The sequence below is a fragment of the Anolis carolinensis genome, chromosome 6 (assembly GCF_035594765.1).
Source record: "Anolis carolinensis isolate JA03-04 chromosome 6, rAnoCar3.1.pri, whole genome shotgun sequence".
Lineage (NCBI taxonomy): Eukaryota > Metazoa > Chordata > Lepidosauria > Squamata > Dactyloidae > Anolis > Anolis carolinensis.
Window position 1 is genome coordinate 81,839,346 of NC_085846.1, and position 22,099 is coordinate 81,861,444.

The 22,099-nt window shown below is 43.6% G+C and overlaps 1 protein-coding gene across 1 annotated transcript; it reads right to left on the minus strand.

Moving 5' to 3' along the window:
* Positions 1-214: 214 nt before the first annotated feature.
* Positions 215-17,351, minus strand: evx1 (even-skipped homeobox 1). Its single transcript, XM_008117044.3, has 3 exons — positions 15,451-17,351; positions 8,908-9,188; positions 215-3,076 (listed from the first exon to the last, which is right to left on the minus strand). Exons 1-3 carry the CDS (start codon positions 16,115-16,117, stop codon positions 2,498-2,500), a joined length of 1,527 nt encoding a protein of 508 aa, XP_008115251.3. The 5' UTR covers positions 16,118-17,351; the 3' UTR covers positions 215-2,497.
* Between the last annotated feature and the right edge of the window lie 4,748 nt (positions 17,352-22,099).

Consider the following 22,099-nt stretch of genomic DNA (forward strand, 5'->3'; position numbering starts at 1 on the left):
TCTCTTTGCCCTTATCCTCATCCGCCGCTTCTATCCTTTGTTATTGTTGCTTTAACAAAAGAGAAACTATAGAGAGATATCGCATTTCAAGGATTAGGGGTAAAGCAAAGAGGAGATAACCCAGCAAAAATATTTCATAGTTTGCTATGAAAGTCCTCCTCAATATTAGCCATTTTTAAACCCACCGGAATAAGGAAACTGCACATCCACTGAGGTCCTTCAATTTTTTTATCCTTTTTTTTTAATCTGGCAAAGCATAGATCTTTACTTTCATTAGGCATACATTTTTTAAAATTTTTGTTAGGCTCGACAGTCTCTTCAAGTATTCTCCTTTCAGTCGCATACAAGGTTATGCATAAGCATAAGGGGTTGGCATCCTCATCCCCTTAGGCTGGAAATCAACCAGTCCCGTGGAGATAAAAAAAAGTCTGAGCTCTTTTGGAGGGGACAATCGGTGCAAATCAACTTTTTCTTCCTTCTTATGGCCCCGTCTATACTGACTTTTTAATGCAGTTTCAAACCGATACTGAAAAAAGTAGTTTCCCTTTGCAGAAGAGATTTGGATGGGGATGACACACAAGCCTCAGAGAAGGAATGCGCATTAAAGGGCTTTGTTTCGCCTGTTCTGTGAGAGTTTGTTGTCTGGTGTGTTGTCGAAAGCTGGAATCACTGGTTTGCTGTGAGTTTTCCGGGATGTATGGCCATGTTCCAGAGGCATTCTCTTCTGACGTTTCGCCCATATCTATGGCAGGCATCCTCAGAGGTTGTGAGGAATATTGGAAACTAAGCAAGGGAGGTTTATAAGACATCAGAAGAGCTGCAAGGCCAAGAACAAGACAAGAGAGTAAAGATCCTCCCCCAGAGGAAAAGTGTTCTTACTGACCGCATAGGGAAGCCGAGGATGAAACACAACCTACAAACTATCTACAATTGTGTTGATGTTTTATTATGGTGGTGTTGGATGTTCTTGTTTTGGTAACTGAATGTTTTACCTATGGTGGAAACCGCCCTAAGTCCCTTCCGGGTGATAGAGCGGTATACAAATAAAGTTTATTATTATTACAGACCCACTAAGAAAATCCAACAAATGCTACGTTCAGCAAAGGACAAGAGGGATCCTCTCACCTCTACAGGAGTCTACCGTATACCATGCAGCTGTTGACAAGTCTATAGGGACCACCAAACGCAGCATTGCCCGAACACGAATTAAGGAACATGAAAGGCACTAACTCAACCAGAGAAGTCAGCCATAGCAGAGCATTTGAGGAACCAACCTGGACGTAGTATATTATTTGAGAAGACAAAAATGCTGAACCACTCCGACAACCACCATGTCATGCTACAGAGAGAAGCCACTTAAATCCACATGCATGGAGACAATTCCAACATGGAATGTGGACAATTCCAAATCTGACTACCAGTATTTTAAAAACCCTCTAAAATCAGGACAGTAAATAAAGAAAAACAGGGAAATTCCAGACAGGAAACAATCAGGGCCAAGGAAAACCTCCCAACAAAGGACTCCCCCAGGCAGGAATCAGCCAGGCCTTGAAGCTGCAAGGTTTTTCAATGCTAATCAAGGTGATTAATTGCAGCATTCACGCTTTCTTCTAACAGAGGAGAGTTCTTTCTTCCACCCTGGACCTTCCACTGATATACAGTAGAGTCTCACTTATCCAACACTCACTTATCCAACGTTCTGGATTATCCAACGCATTTTTGTAGTCAATGTTTTCAATAAATCGTGATATTTTGGTGCTAAATTCGTAAATACAGTAATTACTACATAGCATTAATGTGTAATGAACTACTTTTTCTGTCAAATTTGTTGTCTAACATGATGTTTTGGTGCTTAATTTGTAAAATCATAACCTATTTTGATGTTTAATAGGCTTTTTCTTAATCTCTCCTTATTATCCAACATATTCGCTTATCCAACATTCTGCCGGCCCGTTTATGTTGGATAAGTGAGACTCTACTGTATAAACCTCCCTTGCCTAGTTTCCAACAGACCTCACAACCTCTGAGGATGTCTGGGCGAAACGTCAGGAGAGAATGCTTCTGGAACATGGCCATACAGCCCGGAAAACTCACAGCAACCCAGTCCTGGTTTGAGATTCGGATGGGGATGACACCCAAGCCACAAAGAAAGGGATGCGCATGATATGGCTTATTGTGAGAGTTTGTTGCCTGGCTTCTGCGGTTTGAATGGCATTAAATGGCCAGTGTAGACGGAGCCTTTCTTCTTCTGCAAAGGGTGGTCCTTTATGCCTTCTATTGTATTTTCCCACGGATCCCGGCGGCACAGAAATCCTTCAATTGAAGAGAAGCAAAACAAAGCGAAGAAGATGGTTTTGCTCAAAGTTCCCTCCTTGGCGTTTGGGAGTCTCATCCCTGTCTGCAATTAAATAACGACGGGGCGGCAGTTCTTGGACGGGCTGCGGGAAGGGAAGTGTCCAGGGGTGGAGGGGGGGGGGGGAACCTGAGAGGGCGCTTCCTATCTGGTCAAGGGGACCTCTTCCCGCTGGTCCAGGGCCACCGAGGCGCTCTTGCTCAGCACCGAGGGCGTGAAAGTCAGGAAGGAGTCCGTCCTGGTGCTGGCCGCCGCGCAGGGGAAGTCCGAGGCCGGCGGCGGCCTTTGGGGCAAGCCGTTGCTTTGGCCCCCGCCTCCGTGGCAAGCCAAACAGGAGCACGGGCTGCCCGCCGCCGCCCCGCCGCCCCCGCCGCCGCCCAGTCCCTGCGTAGGCCCCGCGTACAGCGAGGGGTGGCGAAAGGCGCAGAGCAGCTCGGGCCGCGGATACGGGTGCGAGAGGACGCGGAAGGTGTCCAGCGGCCTCAGCGGGGAGCCGAAGGGGGAAGCGGCGGCGGCGGCTGCGGCGGCGGAAGCCGAGGCGGCCCCCAGCCCCATCGGGGAGTAATAGGGGAGCGGCAGGTGAGAGGGGAAAGGGTAGGGCAGGTTGCCCGTGGCCGCGGCGTGGCTCATCATGTAGCTGTAAAAGGCCGGGTCGGCGGGGTGGGGCCACGTCATGGCCAGGCGCTGCCGCTTGTCCTTCATCCGCCGGTTTTGGAACCACACCTGCAAGAAGAGACAGAGAAGCGTCAGAAGAAGGGCTTCCAACGCCACACGACCCTCAGATGAAGACCTTGAGACGCTTTAAGAAACCCTTTGGGCCCAGCTCATGCCATGGGGTCCCTGGGGGCACAGTGTGTTAAAGCGCTGAGCTGCTGAACTTGCGGACCGAAAGGTGCCAGGTTCAAATCCCGGGAGCGAAATGAGCGACCGCTGTTAGCCCCAGCTCCTGCCAACCTAGTAGTTCGAAAACATACAAATGTGAGTAGGTTAATAGGTACCGCTCCTGCGCTCCACGCAGTCATGCCGGCCACATGACCTGGAGATGTCTGCCGGCTCTTCGGCTTAGAAATGGAGATGAGCACCAACCCCCAGAGTCGATCACGACTGGACTTAACGTCAGGGGAAACCTTTACCTTTTTACATGCCAATGAAGCCCTGTCTCGGACACTTCGGTTGGATCTACACTGCCAAATAATGCAGGCTGATCTGCTTTAGACAGCACAATGTATCAACATTTGGGAGCAAAAACTGTTCTTGTTTTGAAAGTGTTGTTTCCTGTTTAATTGTGCTGTACTTACAGTAGAGTCTCACTTATCCAACCACGGGCCGGCAGAGCGTTGGATAAGCGAATATGTTGGATAATAAGGAGAGATGAAGGAAAAGCCTATTAAACATCAAATTAGGTTATGATTTTACAAATTAAGCACCAAAACTTCATGTTATACAACAAATTTGAAAGAAAAAGTAGTTCAATATGCAGTAGTGTTATGTTTTAATTACTGTATTTACGAATTTAGCACCAAAATATCACGATATATTGAAAACATTGACTACAAAAATGGATTGGATTATCCAGAGGCTTGGATAAGTGAGGCTTGGATAAGTGAGACTCTACTGTACTTTGAAAGTACAGTAGAGTCTTGCTTATCCAACGTAAACAGCAGAACGTTGGATAAGCGAATATGTTGGATAATAAGGAGAGATTAAGGAAAAGCCTATTAAACATTAAATTAGGTTATGATTTTACAAGTTAAGCACCAAAATATCATGTTATACAACAAATTTGACAGAAAAAGTAGTTCAATACGCAGTAATGCTACGTAGTAGTTACTGTATTTACAAATTTAGCACCAAAATATCATGATATATTGAAAACATTGACTACAAAAATGCGTTGGATAATCCAGAATGTTGGATAAGCGAGTGTTGGATAAGTGAGACTCTACTGTAGTTATTATTGGACCCAGTCTCTGGGCACATATCCCTTTGGAAATAAATGGCAATCATAACCTTATTGAAGAGGAAAAAATGCTGTCATATCTGTTTGGCAAATGTGAATCTCCATGAATATGTGGAGACCACCTTTTGAAAACTACTTTTAACAAAGCATGACATTGTTTAAAGGCAACCCTTTGAACAAGTGATATTCATAAGCATTCCTGTAATGGCACACAGATAGCTCCGCTGTTAAACTGAAGAACCATGTCTTTGTGAGATTACTGGAAAATAACTGCACCCAGTCTCTGGCAACATATCCATCTGGCAAATGTGAATCTCCATGAACATGTGGAGATTTATATTTTGAAAACCACTAGTCAAGAAAAGCATGATCTTGTTAGAAATCAACCCTTTGAACAAGTGATATTCATAAGCATTCATGTTATGGCACACAGGTAACTCCACTGTTAAACTGAAGAACCATGTCTTTGAACTGTCAAGGGTAAAGATATGCCACTACAAAAATATATTTGCTTAGCAGAGGATGGTTGTTGCTTTGAAGTTGAAATCGTAGTTGCAGTTGCCTAAAAGATATACATTCCCTCGAAACCTCAGAGATAAGAAACGAAGTCTTCTTTGAAAAGCAACATATCTTGTTTACTCACAAACATCTTGTATTAATTCACCATGCAGGCAAATTTCTTATTTAAAATTCAGTTATAGATAGAATGTAGTTCTCCATGTGCTGAGTATCATTCTTAATCAATAGTTCTTTAGGTATAGTTGTACTCACTGAAGTATAAGTCATACTTCTCTACTGAAGTCCAAACAGCAACAACATCCACCTCCACTGAGGTGTAAACAGACAGAATACAAAATGGAGTCTTGAGTCTGAACATGCTCAATACAATCAATCACATATCTATAACCCCTCCCACACCAAAGAGTCAAACTGGCAAATCAATATACACATAGAATACTTTATATGATGCTATAGCATTGGACACCATTTGCGAAATTTGATTTTCCACACCTAATGTAAATGTATTTTCTATATAAAAGAGTTATTAAATATTGAAACCCCTTTGTAAGCTTTGGTCCTCCCTGCACAAGTAGAAGCTCAGTTACCCTGAACCCCCCAGCTGGAACTCTCAAATAACCAGCAAAAATGGAAGACATGATGCTTTAAATAAAAATTGAAATAACAATTTTGGATTTGTCTTGGTTTGTTCTAATTTGCTTTTGTGTATTGAATTTCAACAATTAATATCATGACAATACAGATCTTACAGTTTTTGGTAGAATATTAGGCCTATTTTTAATAGTAATTCTTAAGCAGCCAAAAACTACATTTACCCGACATCTGTCAATCCCCATGGGTGCCAGTTATCAGATTTTATTTTATTTTCAAAATGAAACAAAATGTACAGCAAGATGGAAATGTTTGTTTTTGTATACTTCCACTTGAATCAGATTTGAACATTTCCCTCTCACTTTTAAAAAATGCCATACAGCATTAGTTTTCCTAACATATCTGTTTCATTTTAATATTTTAAAATATCTTTAACTTTTGGCAGAGAGAGAGAGAGAGAGAGAGAGAGATATCCTCTCTGTACCATGTAAATATAACAAACACTGTGTGTGCAGTATTCAAATTGCATTATATGGGTCTCCACTGCATTATGTGCAATGTAGATCCAGCCAGAGAGAGGGAAGGAGAGCCTGTTCTCTGACCAGGGTCAACTATATCTAGTAAAGGTGGTCATGGTCTACTAAGATGACAAACAAAAAAGGAGTTTTACATTCCTTTTACAAAAGGAGTAATAGTCCTGCAGAAATTCAAGATCTACAGAAATGGCCTTTGCCCAGTTCCTGGCATTGCAACTAGATTACAGATTTCTCTCTGTGTCTGTGCCATATGCGTCTACAGTATCTAAAAAGTACCTATCGCTTGATTCTTTCTTTAGTTGTTAAACATCTTCTAGGTCTTCCAAGATATGTGGAAGATGGAAGTTGTAATTATCACCACCACTACTACAAACTGCATATAATTGCTTCTTTGTTCTATTCCTTTTCCAATTTACAGTCTATGCAATATGTTCTTATTATGTTGGAAACATTCCTTGACTATATAATGAGACAGGTTGTCCTCTGGATCCCACTGATATTGATGGGAGATGCAGCCCTTCAAGGGAACAAAAAACCCTTTTTGAATCCTTGCGGGGTTTTGTCATGTACAAGTGCTAGCAGTCAGGCTGAAAATAGTCTGCAGTGTCTATGTAGATGAATGCTTATATACTGTACCCAGCAATTCGACTATGGCAGTGAAAATCTTGTGAAGTTTAAGAGTATGACCTTGTAAACCAAAGTTCCTCTAATCCCCATTCTGCTATGAAAAGCGTCTCTCACCATCAAAGAAAGGAAAGGCAAACAAATCTTGTCAAGAAACCCCAGTGATAGGTTGATCTTAGGGTTGTCCTAGATGGGAAACAACAAGTCCCACTACCTGATCCACACTTGGAAGTAAGCACCACTAGTAGACAAAACTGCAAGTAGACATCAAGAGTAGAAAATTAGTATCCAAAAGGTAGGACACAAAGCTTTTAGGACTGCTTTGGTGTGGATTTCAGTAACACTGATTCCCCAATTCCTGGTTTGGGTTGGAAACATATGAGGTCCCATTTGAGGTCAGTAGGGTTTTGTTGTTAATTGCCTTCAAGTCAACTTTGACTTATGGCTGCTCTAGGAATGAGATATCTCCAAGGGTCCTTTCACACAGCCATATAACCCAGAATATCAAGGCAGAAAAATCCCACAATATCTGCTTTGAACTGGGTTATCTGAGTCCAGACTGCCAGTTCAAAGCAAATAATGTGGAGTTTAATTCAACTGTGTGGGAGAGGCCCAAGTCCTACCACCAAATGGTTTGCAGACTCAATGCAATGGATTGAGTCTGTCCATCTGGAATGTGATCTTCCTCTTTTCCTGTTGCCTTCTACCTTACCAAGCATTAGTGTCTTGTCTAATAAATGATGTCCTCTCATATGGCCTCTTCTGTGGCCCCTTTTGCACTGCCAGTTCAAAGCAGATAATCTGGATTTTATAGGGCAGTGTAGAAGAGGCCTGACTGTCACTAGCAATTTTCAGTCGTTTTGGGTGTTTTGGAGTTCAACTCTCAAAAGCCCCAGTCAACTTGGCCAACAGTCAGGTATTCTGGGAAACAAAGTCCAAAAACAGTGCTTCCCAAACTCTGGTCTTGCAGGTGTTTTGGGCCTCAGCTTTCAGAATCCTTCTTTATAAACCAAAGCAACTGAGGCTTTTGGAAGTTGGATTCCTAAAACTTGGAGGATTAGAGTTTGGGATAGGTTGCAAAAGTGGATGCTCTGTATTTAAGCAAAACAATACATTTGAGAACCACATATGTGGGGCTGATGGGGTAAATTGTAGGGATGATAAGAAAATGTCATGTAGAGCTTCAGTTTTATCATATTTACTGTATTGTTATAAACTTACTAAATAGAGTGTAATCAAGTCTTATCAACCCTTGTTGTTTGGTTTGGTATGGTACTGTGATATGCCCTAAGGCCTAATAAATAAAATTTATAATTATTATTATAAAAGTAGATGGGTCTTGAATTCACCCCCTCCCAAGGAATCTCTAGGTCCTTCTGTAAGGCTGGATCTACATTGCCATATAAAATCCAGATTATCTGCTTTGAACTGGGTTATATGGCAGTGTAGAAGGGGCCTAATTTGAATAAAGATTGCTTTGTTCGGTGGTCTGATCCTGGTGATGGTGATAACGACCTAATAATTGGCTAGGGCCAATACCGGAAGTCCACAGCTCTGAGTTCTGCATGGTTTTGAAGTTAATAGTTTTAGAACAATGATTCTCAACCTGTAGGTCCCCAGATGTTTTGGCCTTCAACTCCCAGAAATCCTAACAGCTGGTAATCTGGCTGGGATTTCTGGGATGTATAGGCCAAAACACCACAGGTTGAGAACCACTGGTCTAGAAGCTTAGTCCAGTGTGCATGTGTGATATTGAGCTAATGATCACTATGGTTGGTTTTACACTGACATATAATCCAGATTATTAAAGCAGATAATCAACATTATCTACTTTGAACTGGATTACATGAGTCTAAGGTAAAAGTAAAGGTTTCCCCTGAGGTTAAGTCCAGTCGTGACCGACTCTGGGGGTTGGTGCTCATGTCCATTTCTAAGCCGAAGAGCCAGCGTTGTCCATAGACACCTCCAAGGTCATGTGGCCGGCATGACTACATAGAATGCAGTTACCTTCCTGATGGAGCGGTACCTATTGATCTACTCACATTTGCATGTTTTCAAACTGCTAGGTTGGCAGGAGCTGGGGCTAACAGCGGTCCTCACTCCACTCCCGGGATTTGAACCTGGGACCTTTTGGTCCGCAAGTTCATCAGCTCAGAGCTTTAACACACTGTGCCACCAGTGACCCCTTACATGAGTCTACACTGCCATATAATCTAGTTCAAAGCAAATAATCCAGTTCAAAGGAATATATATATGGCAGTGTAGATCCAGTTTGTGAGAGCTCCTGACTTGAAAGCCTCCTCTTCCTCCTCCTTTTCTCATACCTTGATGGTGGTTTCTGGGAGATTCAAGGCGGCTGCCAGTTCGCACCTCCGGGGTCTGGAGACGTAATTCTCCCGGTAGAACTCCTTCTCCAGGCGGGCGATCTGCTCCCGGGTGAAAGCCGTCCGGTAGCGGCGCATTTGATCGCTGGCGCTGCAGGACAACGACCCTTGCGAGCTGCTTCCGCCCCCAACGCCTCCTCCTCCGCCTCCTCCGTTGCTTTTGGGGGGCTCGCCGCCGCCGCTGCTGCTGGGGCTCCCCGTCGAGGCCTCTGAGCCCTGTCCTGGAAAAGGAAGGCAAGAGGGAGCCGTCCAGCGTGAGAAAAGACCAGGCCGACACGTTTCGCCCACCCGCCCCACTATTTCTGGAAGGAGAGGAAGAGGAAAAGGGGTGCACCCAATAAACCTTTGGGCCCAGTGGTGACTTATAAACTGGATGGGCCTCTGTGAGCCTCAGGGCTAGACAAGACAACCCCAGTAACGCGCGTCCGCTCCGGTTTAAGGCATACCGAATTCACTAGGGATAGATTCTAGGTGAGTGGGAATCAATTGGATGTTAGACTTCACCCTATTGATATCCGTGGAGCGTATTCTCAGCTGAGTCTGTAACACTGAATGGAGAGCCGAACCTAATCAATATCCTAAAGGTGATCCTGCCTGAGTTTGGAAGCTAAGCAGGGTCAGCTCTGGTTAGGACTTGGGTGGCAGATCGCCAACGAATACTAGGTGCTGCAAGCCATTGCTCCTTAAACTCTGGGTCTTAAACTCAAATGGGTCGTGAGAAATTGGCAACAATCAATTGAAGCCATAGAAATCAACAATCCTCCTTTCAACAGAAAGGAAGACACCATGAAAATGAACAAAATCTGGCTAACAGTACAGTAGATTCTCACTTATCCAACATAAATGGGCCGGCAGAACGTTGAATAAGCGAAAATGTTGGATAATAAGGCGGTATTAAGGAAAAGCCTATTAAACTATGTTATGATTTTACAAATTATGCACCAAAATATCACGTTTTACAACAAATCAACAGAAAATGCAGTTCAATACACTATGTATCAATTACTGTATTTATGAATTTAGCACCGAAACATCGTAATGTGTTGAAAACGTTGACTACACAAACATTTGACTACTAAAAGACAGACTGCGTTGGATAATACAGAATGTTGGATAAGCGAAGGTTGGATATGTGAGACTCTTGTATTTTAAAAAAACTCTAAAAGCAGGTCAGTAAATAAAGAACAACATTCTGAAAACAGGGGAATTCCAGACATGACACAATCAGGGCCAGCTAACACCTTCCAACAAAAGATTCGCCCAGGCAGGAATCAGCCAGGCTTTGAAGCTGCTTTTCAACGCTAACCATGGTGATTAATTGCAACATTCACATTTACAACAGGCACGAGTCCTTTCCTCCACCCTAGACATTCGACAGATATATAAACCTTACTTGTTTCGTTACCAACAAACCTCACAACCTCTGAGGATGCCTGCCATAGATGTGGGCGAAACGTCAGGAGAGAATGCTTTTGGAACATACAGCCATACAGCCCGGAAAACCCAAAGCAACCCAGTAAATCTAGTGGTTGTTTCAGACCTTTACACAAATTTGTTATTAAGAGCCTGCAGTGTTTAGAGTGGACCCTGCAGAAAATGCTTCAGCAGTACTTCTCGAAAAGCAAAATCAGCCTCTTTCGCAGGCCTTGCAAATGCTGATTTATTATCAGCCAGTGGTTGGTTTCTATACCTATTTTATATATCTATATATCCGGGATCATGTAAGAACACAACCCAGGAGGAAAGTGGTCGCAATTGGAAAAAAGTTTAAGAAGCTGTAGGTGATATTTCAGAGGAAGAAACTGGCACAAGCAATCTGAGTATCGCTTGCCTTAAAAAACCTTGTGAAAAGCACAGGTTCACCTTAAGTGGACAAGGGATTTGTGAGCACATAGAAACACAGACCCTGGGATTTAGGCGAATTCTTTGTAAGCCGGGTTGGGTTTCATGAGGACGGGAGTCCTTGGAAGTGAGGGCTGTAGGAATCCGAGTGAAGTACACACTCTTCTTTTTTTCAATACACACGCTCAGCCAAGGCTTGAAACGAGAAGATTCGAGTTCCTATCTGTCCCAGACCCACTCATGCTGAGGTTGAAAAAGGATGCTGTGTATTGCCGAAGGCTTTCATGGCCGGAATCACTTGGGGTGCTATGAGTTTTACGGGATGTATGGTCATGTTCCAGAAGCATTCTCTCCTGACGTTTCTCCCACATCTATGGCACGCATCCTCAGAGGATGTGAGGAATAAATTAGGCAAGTGGAGTTTATATATCTGTGGAAGGTCCTGGGTGGGAGAAAGACCTCTTGTCCGTCTGAAGCAAGTGTGAATGTTTCAATTGGCCAGCATGATTAGCACTGAATAGTCTGGCAGTTTCAAAGGCTGGCTGTTTCCTGCCTCGGAGAATCCTTTGTTGGGAGGTGTTAATTGAGTCTGCTTGTTTCTTGTCTGAGATTCCCTTGTTTTCTCAGTATTGTTCTTTATCTACTGTCCAGATTTTAGAGCTTTGTTTTAATACTGGCAGGCAGATTTTGTTCATTTTCATGGTTTCCTCCTTTCTGTTGAAATTGTCCACATGTTTGCGGATTTCAGTGGCTTCTCTGTGTAGTCTGACATGGTGGTTGTCAGAGTGATCCAGCATTGCTGTGTTCCCCGCAAGGATTTCCACAGATGGACAGCCAAAAGTGGCCCAGGTGTGTTTCGATCTGAGAAATGCTCCATGGCTTTCATTCACCGCAACCGGATGGATGAACCAAAACAAAACAAAACGTAGAAAGGTGTCTCCCTCTCCCCTACTCCCTTTCTACTTGGCTGGCTTTTCTGCAGCACCTGCGGTCTAGAGACACTGGGAGAAAAGAGGGAAATCAATGGGGCCAGGCCTGCTTCTCTTTAGTCTCCCTCAACCCCCTCCCCCCATCATCCAACGACTTGTAATCAAGTTTTAGAAAGGTTTTGCTCATAAAGACGTCGCTTTGGCTTTCAGGGGCCACAGGATTCTTTGTTTGCAAGAGGCCAACAATGCACCCTTTTCTTTTCTTTTTGACAGCTTTTCCCAGAGATCTAAGGCCCCCTTCAGGGCCCTTCCACACAGCCATATAACCCAGAATATCAAGGCAGAAAATCCTACAATATCTGCTTTGAACTGGGTTATCAGAGTCCACACTGCCATATATTCCAGTTCAAAGCAGAAAATGTGCGATTTTATTCAGCTGTGTGGAAAGGGTGCAAAAAGTATGCTAGACATGCAATTATTTGAATGTGCCAGGTTTATGGGGGACCTTGGGCAAATCATACTCTCTCAGTCTCAGAGAAAAGCAAGTGCAAACTTCATCCAAAGAAATCTTGCCAAGAAAACTCCCGCGATGGGATTGACTTTGAAGGCACCCAGGAGTCATATTAGCAAGAAAGAAAGACCGCAAAGGTAGGGAGATGCCAGTGGATACAGAAAAGATGCGCCCCATTGAGATCTTTCTTTCTCCTGACAATGGAGGTCAAAAGGAACAGTAATGGTCCTAATCTGGAGCTTTTGGATCTGGTCTCCCCGCTTCTTCCCCAAGAAGTTTAGAGCTTAAAGGAAGGTGGGAAAGGAGTGGGCTGCAGACAAGCCCGTTGCCAAGGGGGCGGTTTAGGGGTTCAAACCACCCCCGAAAAAATCCAGGTAAAAAAAAAACCTGGTTTACTCATGAATTTTCACTGGCTAACCAAATCCCCATGCCAAGTCTATGAGAAGCAGAAATTAGAGTCCTTCTAGAACTGCAAGCACTATCTCAACCAAATTTTGATTATTCACACTATCATTACCTACCTTTCTACCAATTTACATTGCAATAGCAGCAATAGCTGACATAGTGGAAATGACCAAGTTGGCCTACCCCTACCCGCAGCTAGCAGGCAAAGCCTAAGGAGGGTGGGTGGGTGGATTTGACCTGTATGACAGGTGAAAACTGAGGAAACTGTGGAAACTGAGGTGTCTCCCACTAGTTCATATAATCCAAGCCCTGTCAAAGAAACCATGGAGCAGGAGCAAAGAGAAGAAGCGGCGTCATTGTTAGACCTTGGACTTCATAAGAACAAGACTGTTTCTGATGACCAAGTGAAAGCTGAATTAGTGGACTCCATTACCAGGATATGTATATTCTGTCGATAAGAAGAGACATCTAAGTTTCCTACCCAAATGGTTCAGTATATTTCTCTGGTTAGCCTACCCATTTCATGTACAAGGTGTACAAGTACTGTGTGGTGTTTGGAGAAGTTAGGGGTAAAGGTGTTAATCAGAAGCTTGATGCATTGGTTGCTAAACTATTTGTGCATGGAAAGATGCAATACAAGTCTTCAATAGAAAAAGTACCATGAGAATATGTGCTTGGCTGAAAACTTCTTGCTAATTCACCCTGAATATCCGTCATCACGGTAAAGGAACCAATTGTGGAAACTATTGTTCTTTGTGGTCAAGAACTGATTTAAAGAGGGAGCAATGATTTAGGACCCATTACCTGTGAAAAACCTTTGCATAATGATGGTAATTTCAGGGCCTTGTTGAGATGTAGAGACAGATCAGGAGACACTGGACTCAAAAGTCATCTGGGGGGAAAAGGGTTTCAATCCCTTCCGAATTTTATTTTTGGCTAAGGACCTGGCTGCAGAGACTTCCTTCCTTCCTTCCTTCCTTCCTTCCTTCCTTCCTTCCTTCCTTCCTTCCTTCCTTCCTTCCTTCCTTCCTTCCTTCCTTCCTTCCTTCCTTCCTCAGGACCTGATCAGGAGCTTTTGGCCCTGGTCTACCCTCTTCCCCAGGGAATGTAGGGATCTGGCGGGGAATCCAGGGGGTGTGGAAGGCGTGGAGGAGATGAGCAGGCCCTTTTTTCCGGCCTTGGGCTTTCATATGCACCCGATCCAGACCAAAAAGGCAATTAGGAGCCCTGGGCGACAGGGTGATGACTTCCTTCCTTCCGAGCTGGCGCCGCCGGAAGAAGGCAATTGGGGACTTCGGACCAACGTGCCAAACCGGACCTGGGGCAGAGACGGAGCTGTCTGCCGCAATTTTGCAGAGAAGGAGGGAGAGGGGATTGTGTTTGGCTCATTCACAAGCGGGGAACCTGGCCAGCGGGCAAGCGGGCTCCTTTTGATCTCGGCCAAATCTGGGGGAACTCGTTTTCTCCGCCTTGCCTTGGAAATGGGGAGGGGAGGGCTGCGTTGGGGAGGAGTTGTTGGAGAAACCTTCTGGGGGAATTCATTCCAAGACAAGCTACCCATTTCTTTGCAGAGCTCAGAAAGAATGCCCCCTTGCATTGAGGATGCCATTCCATGCCCCCCATTAACACGTCGTTAAGACTTCAAAGCGGGAGATAGGGAGATGCGGGTGATGGCAGACCTTTCTCTGAGGACAGATATGAGACTGAAGCCCCGCCACGTTCTGCTTTGGGGAGGGGGTGAAAGGGGAAAGAGGGGGGAGCAACAACATCCAAACAGAGGCTGCGATCCTCAAGGCGCTTGAGCCTGGTCTGGGAAAAGGGGCCGCTTCCTTCTCCTCCTCTTTAACCCGTAAGGGCTTTAGGGATCGCAGGATGAGGGGGCAGCAGACCCCAATTATGCTCCCCGTTGTATCCAATTAGGGTTTTGAACATTCAGACTGGACAGAGGACAAAAGTTTTATTTTTTTCCTTCCTTTTCTTCCTCCTTTCCTTCCTTCCTTCCTCCTGTATTTCCTTCCTTCCTTCTTCATTCCTTCTTTCCTCCCTCCCTTTCCTTCCTTCCTTCCTTCCTTCTTTCCTTCCTTCCCCGTCTTTCCTTCTTCCTTCCCTTCCTCCTTTCCTTTCTCACTTTTTTCTTTCTATTCTTCTTTTCTTCCTTCTACCCTTCCTCCTGTCCTTCCTCCTTTCCTCCCTCCCTCCTTTCCTTCTTTCCTTCCTTATTTCTTTCCTTCTTTCCTTCTTCCTTTCCTTCCTTCCGTCCTCCTTTCCTTCTTTCCTCCTTTCCTTCCTTACTTTTTCTTTCTATCCTTCTTTCTTTCCTTCTATCCTTCCTCCTGTCCTTCCTCCTTCCCTCCCTCCTTTCATTCTTTCCTTCCTTCCTCCTTTCCTTCCTTCGGTCCTCCTTTCCTTCTTTCCTCCTTTCCTCCTTTTTTTCTTTCCTTCCTCCTCTCCTTCCTCCTTTCCTTCCTTACTTTTTCTTTCTATCGTTCTTTTTTTCCCCCTTCTATCCTTCCTCCTGTCCTTCCTCCTGTCCTTCCTCCTTCCCTCCCTCCCTCCCCCCTTTCCTTCTTTGCTTCTGTCCTTCCTCCTTTCCTTCCTTCCTTCCTCCTCTCCTTCCTTCTTTCCTTCTATCCTTCCTTTCCCCCCTTCTTTTTCTCCCCACCCACTCTTAACCAGTACAGCCTACCTGAACCCACCCCCCCCCCCCCAAAAAAAAAGAAAAAAGAAAAAAAGAAGCAACCAAGCTCCAGGGGAAGGGCAAGAGGGGAAGGCTGTGCGCCCTGAGGGCGAAGGTACCTTTGCCATGCTGGTGGTATTCCACGTTGCCGGTGCCGCAGTCCGGGGTGCAGCTCACCTCGATCTCCTCATAGAAGTCCGACTCGGTGTCCGAGCTGCTCTGCTGGCCTTTGGCGGAGAGGCGGTGGAGCGGGGGCGGAGGGGGCGGCGGTTGCGGGGTCTGTCCGGCCGAGAGGAGCAGCGCCGCCGCCGCCGAGCGGCTCTCCGGGACCGTCCCTGTCCCCGGCAGGACTTCCACTTCCTCCTCCTCTTCCTCCTCCTCCTCTTCCTCCTCGCCTCCTCCTCGCCTTTCCCGGGGCCTCCGGTGCATCATCGCCTTGTCCTGCGGGGTCTCTTGCCCGCCGGCCTCTGCCAAGGCGGACGCCCTCTTGCCCGCCCGAGGCCCGAGGGCGCCTCCTTCCAGGAACATCACCGAGATCTCCTTCCGGCCGTCCATGGTGCCCAGGAGAGGCCTGTGTGCGCGGCCCCCGCCCCGAGCCCCATCCACGCCCGCCGCCTCGACCCCGAGACCTTCCCGCCGAGGCTGCCCTCCTGCCAATGCCCACAACGGCGCCGCGGGGAGGAGGAGGGGGGCGGCGGGGAGAGGAGGAGGAGGAGGAGGAGGATGACCTTGCGAGGATGCGGAGCCTCCCGTGCGCCGCGCCGGCTCTGCGAGGGAGCTCACCATGGCCCGCGTCTCTCTAAAGCTGTCATCCCTGAATGGGGGCCGGCGTCATTGCCCCTACCTCTGGTGACGCCACTCACTGGACGGCGGGGGTGGGGGGTTGTGGTAGGGAGGGAGAGTGGGGGATAAATAGAAACGCCTGCCGGGGGGCAGAGGAGGATGAAAGGAAGAGCCAGAGGGGAAGAGTTAAAGGGGAGGCGAATGGGAGGGGAGAAAGAGAGAGAGAGAGGAGGTGGGAGAGGGAGGAGGAGAGATGCGCCAGGTGTAAACCACCGCCTTGGGGAGGGGGGGGGGGAGGGGAGGAAGGAAGGAAGGAAGGAAGGAAGGAAGGAAGGAAGGAAGGAAGGAAGGAAGGAAGGAAGGAAGGAAGGAAGGAAGGAAGGAAGGAAGGAAGGAAGGAAGGGGGAAGCGGGTGGAGATACCCAGACCCCGAGTTGCCTTTGGGTGCTCTCCACAGGACAAAAACTTGGAAGACTCCGGAGATGTTGAAATTACAACCTCCCAAGCCTTTCACTGTTCATTTCCTAATATATATATATTTACTAGCCTGTATTATGGCAACCAGATTGATTGATAACTGGCAAATAGAGGAAGAAAATGTGGAGGCAGTGACAGACTTTGTATTTCTAGGTGCAAAGATTATTGCAGATGCAGACTGCAGCCAGGAAATCAGAAGACGTAATGATTTGATAAAATAGTGAAGAGTAGAGACATCACACTGGCATAGTTAAAGCAATAGTATTCCCCTTTGTAACCTATGGATGCAAGAGCTGGACTATAAGGAAGGCAGAGAGAGACAATGCCTTGGACCGAATGAAGATCAAACCAGTCCATACTCCAGAAAATCATGCCCGACTACTCACTGGAGGGAAGGATATTAGACGCAAAGATGAAATGCTTTGGCCACATAATGAGAAGACAGGAAAGAGTGGAGAATATAATGATGCTGGGGAAAATGGAAGGAAAAAGGAAGAGGGGCCGAAAAAGGGCAAGATGGATGGATGGTATCCTTGAAGTGACTGGCTTGACCTCAAGGAGCTGGGGGTGGCAATTGACAGGGAGCAGCGACTGAAAGAATAAATGACAAGAACAACAAAAATTTTATGTGTATGTTGATTTGCCAGTTTGACTGTACCTCTGTGGTGTGGGAGGGATTATAGGCATGTGATTGTACTGAGCATGTTCAGGCTCAAGACTCCATTTTGTAATCAGTCTGCCGACCACCTCATTGGAGATGGTACTGGATATGTTTGCTTCACACCTCAGTGGAGGTGGATGTGTCTGCATCACACCTCAGTGGAGGTGGGTGCATGTTGCTGTTTGAACTTCAATAGAGAAGTATGACTTATGGAGTTCAGTGAGTACAACTATACCTAAAGACTATGGACTGCTGATTAAGATGTTACCCTGTGTACTCAACACAGAGAGAACTACATCCTATCTATAACTAAACTATAATAAGAAATGTGCCTGTATTGTGAATTAATACAAGATGGTGGTGAGTAAACAAGATGTGTTATTTTTCAAAGAAGACTTTGTTTTTTTAATTTCTGAGTGAATATTTTAAACTAAGAGGATTTAAGGGAGTGTATATCTTTTGGGCAATCACAACTGCAATTTCAACTTCAAAGAAACAACCATCCTCTGCTAACCAAATATATGTTTGTAGTGGCATATCTTTGTCCCAGGCAGTTCTAAGACATGGTTCCTCAGTTTTAACAGCTGAGTTACCTGTGTGCCATTGCATGAATGCTTATGAATATCACTTGTTCAAAGGGTTGATTTCTAACAAGGTCATGCTCTTCTTGACTAGTGGTTTTCAAAAGCTGGTCAAAATGGAGATGCACATTTGCCAAACGGATGTGACATAATTTTTTCCCCTTTTCAATAAGGTTATGATTGCCATTTATTTCCAAAGGGATATGTGCCCAGAGATTGGGTGCAGTTGTTTCCAATAGGAGATAAGTGTCCTCCTCCCCCTATCCCCACTCAGACCCCCAAGTGGGACTAAGATAGGTATTATGGGTTCCCTCACAGCTCCTTACCTCATCCTTCTTGAATTATTCCCTCATCTCATCCCGTTCTTCTCTGGGCCATCTGGCTCCAACCCCGGAATTAGTAGCAATACTGATGGGAGGGAGGAAGACCCGGCAAGACAGCTTGATTGATGGCCTCCCTGCCTCCAATCCGGATTGTGTCTAATGATAATTTATTTCAAAACAATCGCTGCTGTCTTCTTCTTTTCTCCTTTACAGAGGGAAATCAAGAGCAAACTATCCGAAGATGATGGATAAGGCTCAACTAGACCGAAATCTTCCAGAAAGCTACCCAAAATTCGAGCTACCACTTCTAGAATATTTCGCTTTTGTTTTTTTTTTTAATTCTCTGTCTTTTTTCGCAACCGAAACAACAAAGGGTCGGATGGTACTTTAAAGGCTCACAAGTTTTCTTTGGCGCAAGAAATTGTGGCCTCCAGCCCACAGATAGACTTCAGGCTAAGGTTAAAATGGGTTGCCATTATTATTATTATTATTATTATTAGTAGTAGTAGTAGTAGTAGTAGTTGTTGTTGTTGTTGTTGTACTAGTACAGTACTACTATAATGTTTTTTATATATATATATTTATATATATATATATATATATATATATATATATATATATAGTATCATAGTATATTGTGGTATTATAATAGTATCCAGCCTTGAGGAGAGGTGAGTAAGAAATAATAATAACAATAATAATGATATAATATTGTATAGTATATAGTATGATTACAATAATATCGAGCCTCGAAGAGAGGCAGGTAAGAAATTGTTAATGTTATTATTATTAGTAGTAGTAATAGTAGTAGTATAATGTTATATATTATTATATAGTATTATAATAGTATATAATATATAGTGTTATTATTATAATATCCCCGAGGAGAGGCAGGTAATACACTGTTATTATGATTATATATTATATAGTATTATTATTATTATGTCGAGCCTTGAAGAGAGGCAGCTAAGAAATAATAACAATAATAATTATATAATATTATATAGTATTATTAGAATAATATCTATTATCGAGGAGAGACAGTTAAGAAATTATTATTATATAATATATTTATATAATCTATAATCTATTATATAATATATTATATTATATAGTATTATAATAAAATCGAGCCTTGAAGAGAGGCAGGAAAGAAAAAATAATAACTATAACTATATAGCCTCTCTTCAAAGCTCGATATTATTATAATAATACTAAATTATTATTATTATTATTATTATTATTATTATTATTATTTCTTACCTGCCTCTCTTCAAGGCTCGATATTATTATAATACTATATAATATAATATATTATATAATAGATTATAGATTATATAATAATAATAATAATAATAATAATAATAATAATAATAATATAGTATTATAATAATATCGAGTCTAGGAGAGAGGCAGGTAAGAAATTATTATTATTATTATTATTATTATTATTATTATTATTTAGTATTATTATTATATGGGCCTTGAAAAGAAGCAGGTAATCATAATAATAATAATAATAATAATAATAATAATAATAATAATAATATAACATTACATAGTATATATTATTATTGCAATGATATCGAGCCTCGAGGAGAACCAGGTAAGAAATTGTTGTTGCTGTTGTTGATGTTGTTGATGTTGATGTTGTTGTTGTTGATGTTGATGTTGTTGTTGTTGTTGTTATTGCCCTCCACCAAACGTGCCCAAGGAAACGTGGTAGTTCTTAAAGGCGATCAGGAAATTTTCTTATCTATGTTTGCTAATCTAGCATGTATTAACAGATCTCTTTGCCATGTATAATCTATTTTTAATAGTCTTGCTTTTTTACTGTGCAGGCAGAAACCCCGTTTGTTCACTCACTGTATAGCAGAATATCAAATAACCCTACCTCTAACTGCCCTTTGTAACTCTCGAGGATGTCGGTGGCGTTCAAGCTTCTACTAATAATGTTTCCACTCTGGTAAAAGAATTTATGGGAATGTTTGAGGGATTTGTAGAGGACAAAAAAAAAGCAGTACCACGTAAACCCTAAAGGCAAGTGTAGCTCCCCAATATCCTCCAGGAAAAGGGGTAATAGAGTGAAAGCGGGGATGCTGGGCAGGACAACTAAGCAAGTATGTAAACAAACATATCTAGCATCTGTTTCCAGTACAAAGACCACCCTTTTCGAAGAGAAGCGCTGGATGGAGAGGACTACTGTAAGTAGAATGAATATATTTCCTATGAAGGTTCTGTTGTTGTTACTGCAGAGATGAAATCCAATTTGAGTTCGAAGGCAGAACCCTCACAATCAATGGAACTTACATAATTATTTTTCATATCAGTGGGTTTACTCCAGTAGGGACTAAAATGTGGTTCAGCTAAACCTCTCCAGATATGTTTTCTTCTTTTTCTTAATTTCCTTCCGATCCCCTATCATCTCAGGCGTTAATAGGTGCACCTGATATTTAATATTACTCTGTAAACATTGGGTCAAATGGGCTCTAATGCCCCAACTCTCCTTCTACAATAAACCTGTGCGTATTTCCTATGTTACTTCACTCTTTAGGTGCTTTTGTAGTTTTGCATGCAGTTTGACACCACATAAGCTGCCATGGCATTGGCTATGGAATCTGAAATGTGTAATTTGGTGAGCAGCACGATTTGGAACAGAAGGTGAAAAATCTTGTAGAACTACATGATTCCATCACATTGAGCCATGTCAGTCTAAGTGGTGCCAACCTGCATGAATTCTACAGTGTAGCCACGTAATAAATAATAATAATAATAATAATAATAATAATAATAATAATAATAATAAACACCTACAACAACTTTATTTTTATTCCGCCCTATCTCCCCAGAGGACTCAAGGATCTTGTAGCATCTTAGGCCCCTTCCACACAGCTGAATAAAATCCCACATTATCTGCTTTGAACTAGAATACATGGCAGTGTAGACTCACATAACCCAGTTCAAAACAGATATTGTGGGATTTTCTGCCTTGATATCCTGGATTATATGACTGTGTGGAAAAGCCCATAGAAAACTGAGAGGTTGGTCTCCAAATTGCTACAAGATCCCTTTGGTTGGGTTGCTGTGCATTTGCCGGGCTGTATGGCCATGTTCCAGAAGCATTCTCTCCTGACGTTTCGCCCACATCTATGGCAAGCATCCTCAGAGGTTGTGAGGTTTGTTGGAAACTAGGCAAGTGAGGTTTATATATCTGTAGAAGGTCCAGGGTGGGAGAAAGAACTCTTGTCTGTTGGAGGCAAGTGTGAATGTTGCAATTAATGAACCATGAAAATAAATAAAATCTGGCTACCAGTATTAAATAAACTCTAAAATCCGGACAGTAAATAAAGAACAACACTCTGAAAACAGGAGAATTTCAGACATGAAACAATCAGGGCCAACTAACACCTCCCAAAGAAGGATTTCCCCATGGAGGAATCAGCCAGGCTTTGAAGCTGCAAGGCTTTTCAATGCTAATCAGGGTGATACAGCCCGGAAAACGCACAACAGCCCAGTGATTCCGGCCATGAAAGCCTTCGACAACATATCCCTTTGCTTATTTGATGCTAGGGAACATATAAGCTGCCATTTAAACCAATGATCAACTTTACCCTTGATGTCATGGAAATTTGGACCATCCTAAAAGCCCTCCAAGTGCTATGTTGCATATGCTTACTTATTAACAAATTCAGTGGGGCTTATCTCAGCGTGTGTAGGATTATTGTGGATCTTTGTGGTTAAACACATATTAAAAAAGGGTGTATTTGTGTGTGTGAAAGGTCTGTTTCAATGCCTGCTTTAAGTGGGTTGTGGATGAAGTTGCAATAACAAGCCAGCTTGCAGAATGGCTTTGCCTTCTGCAGACATCTACATTCCAAACACATCCAGGACGAAGGAAATCTCATGCAGATCTGTCGAAATATGTTAATTTTAGGGAGACGTC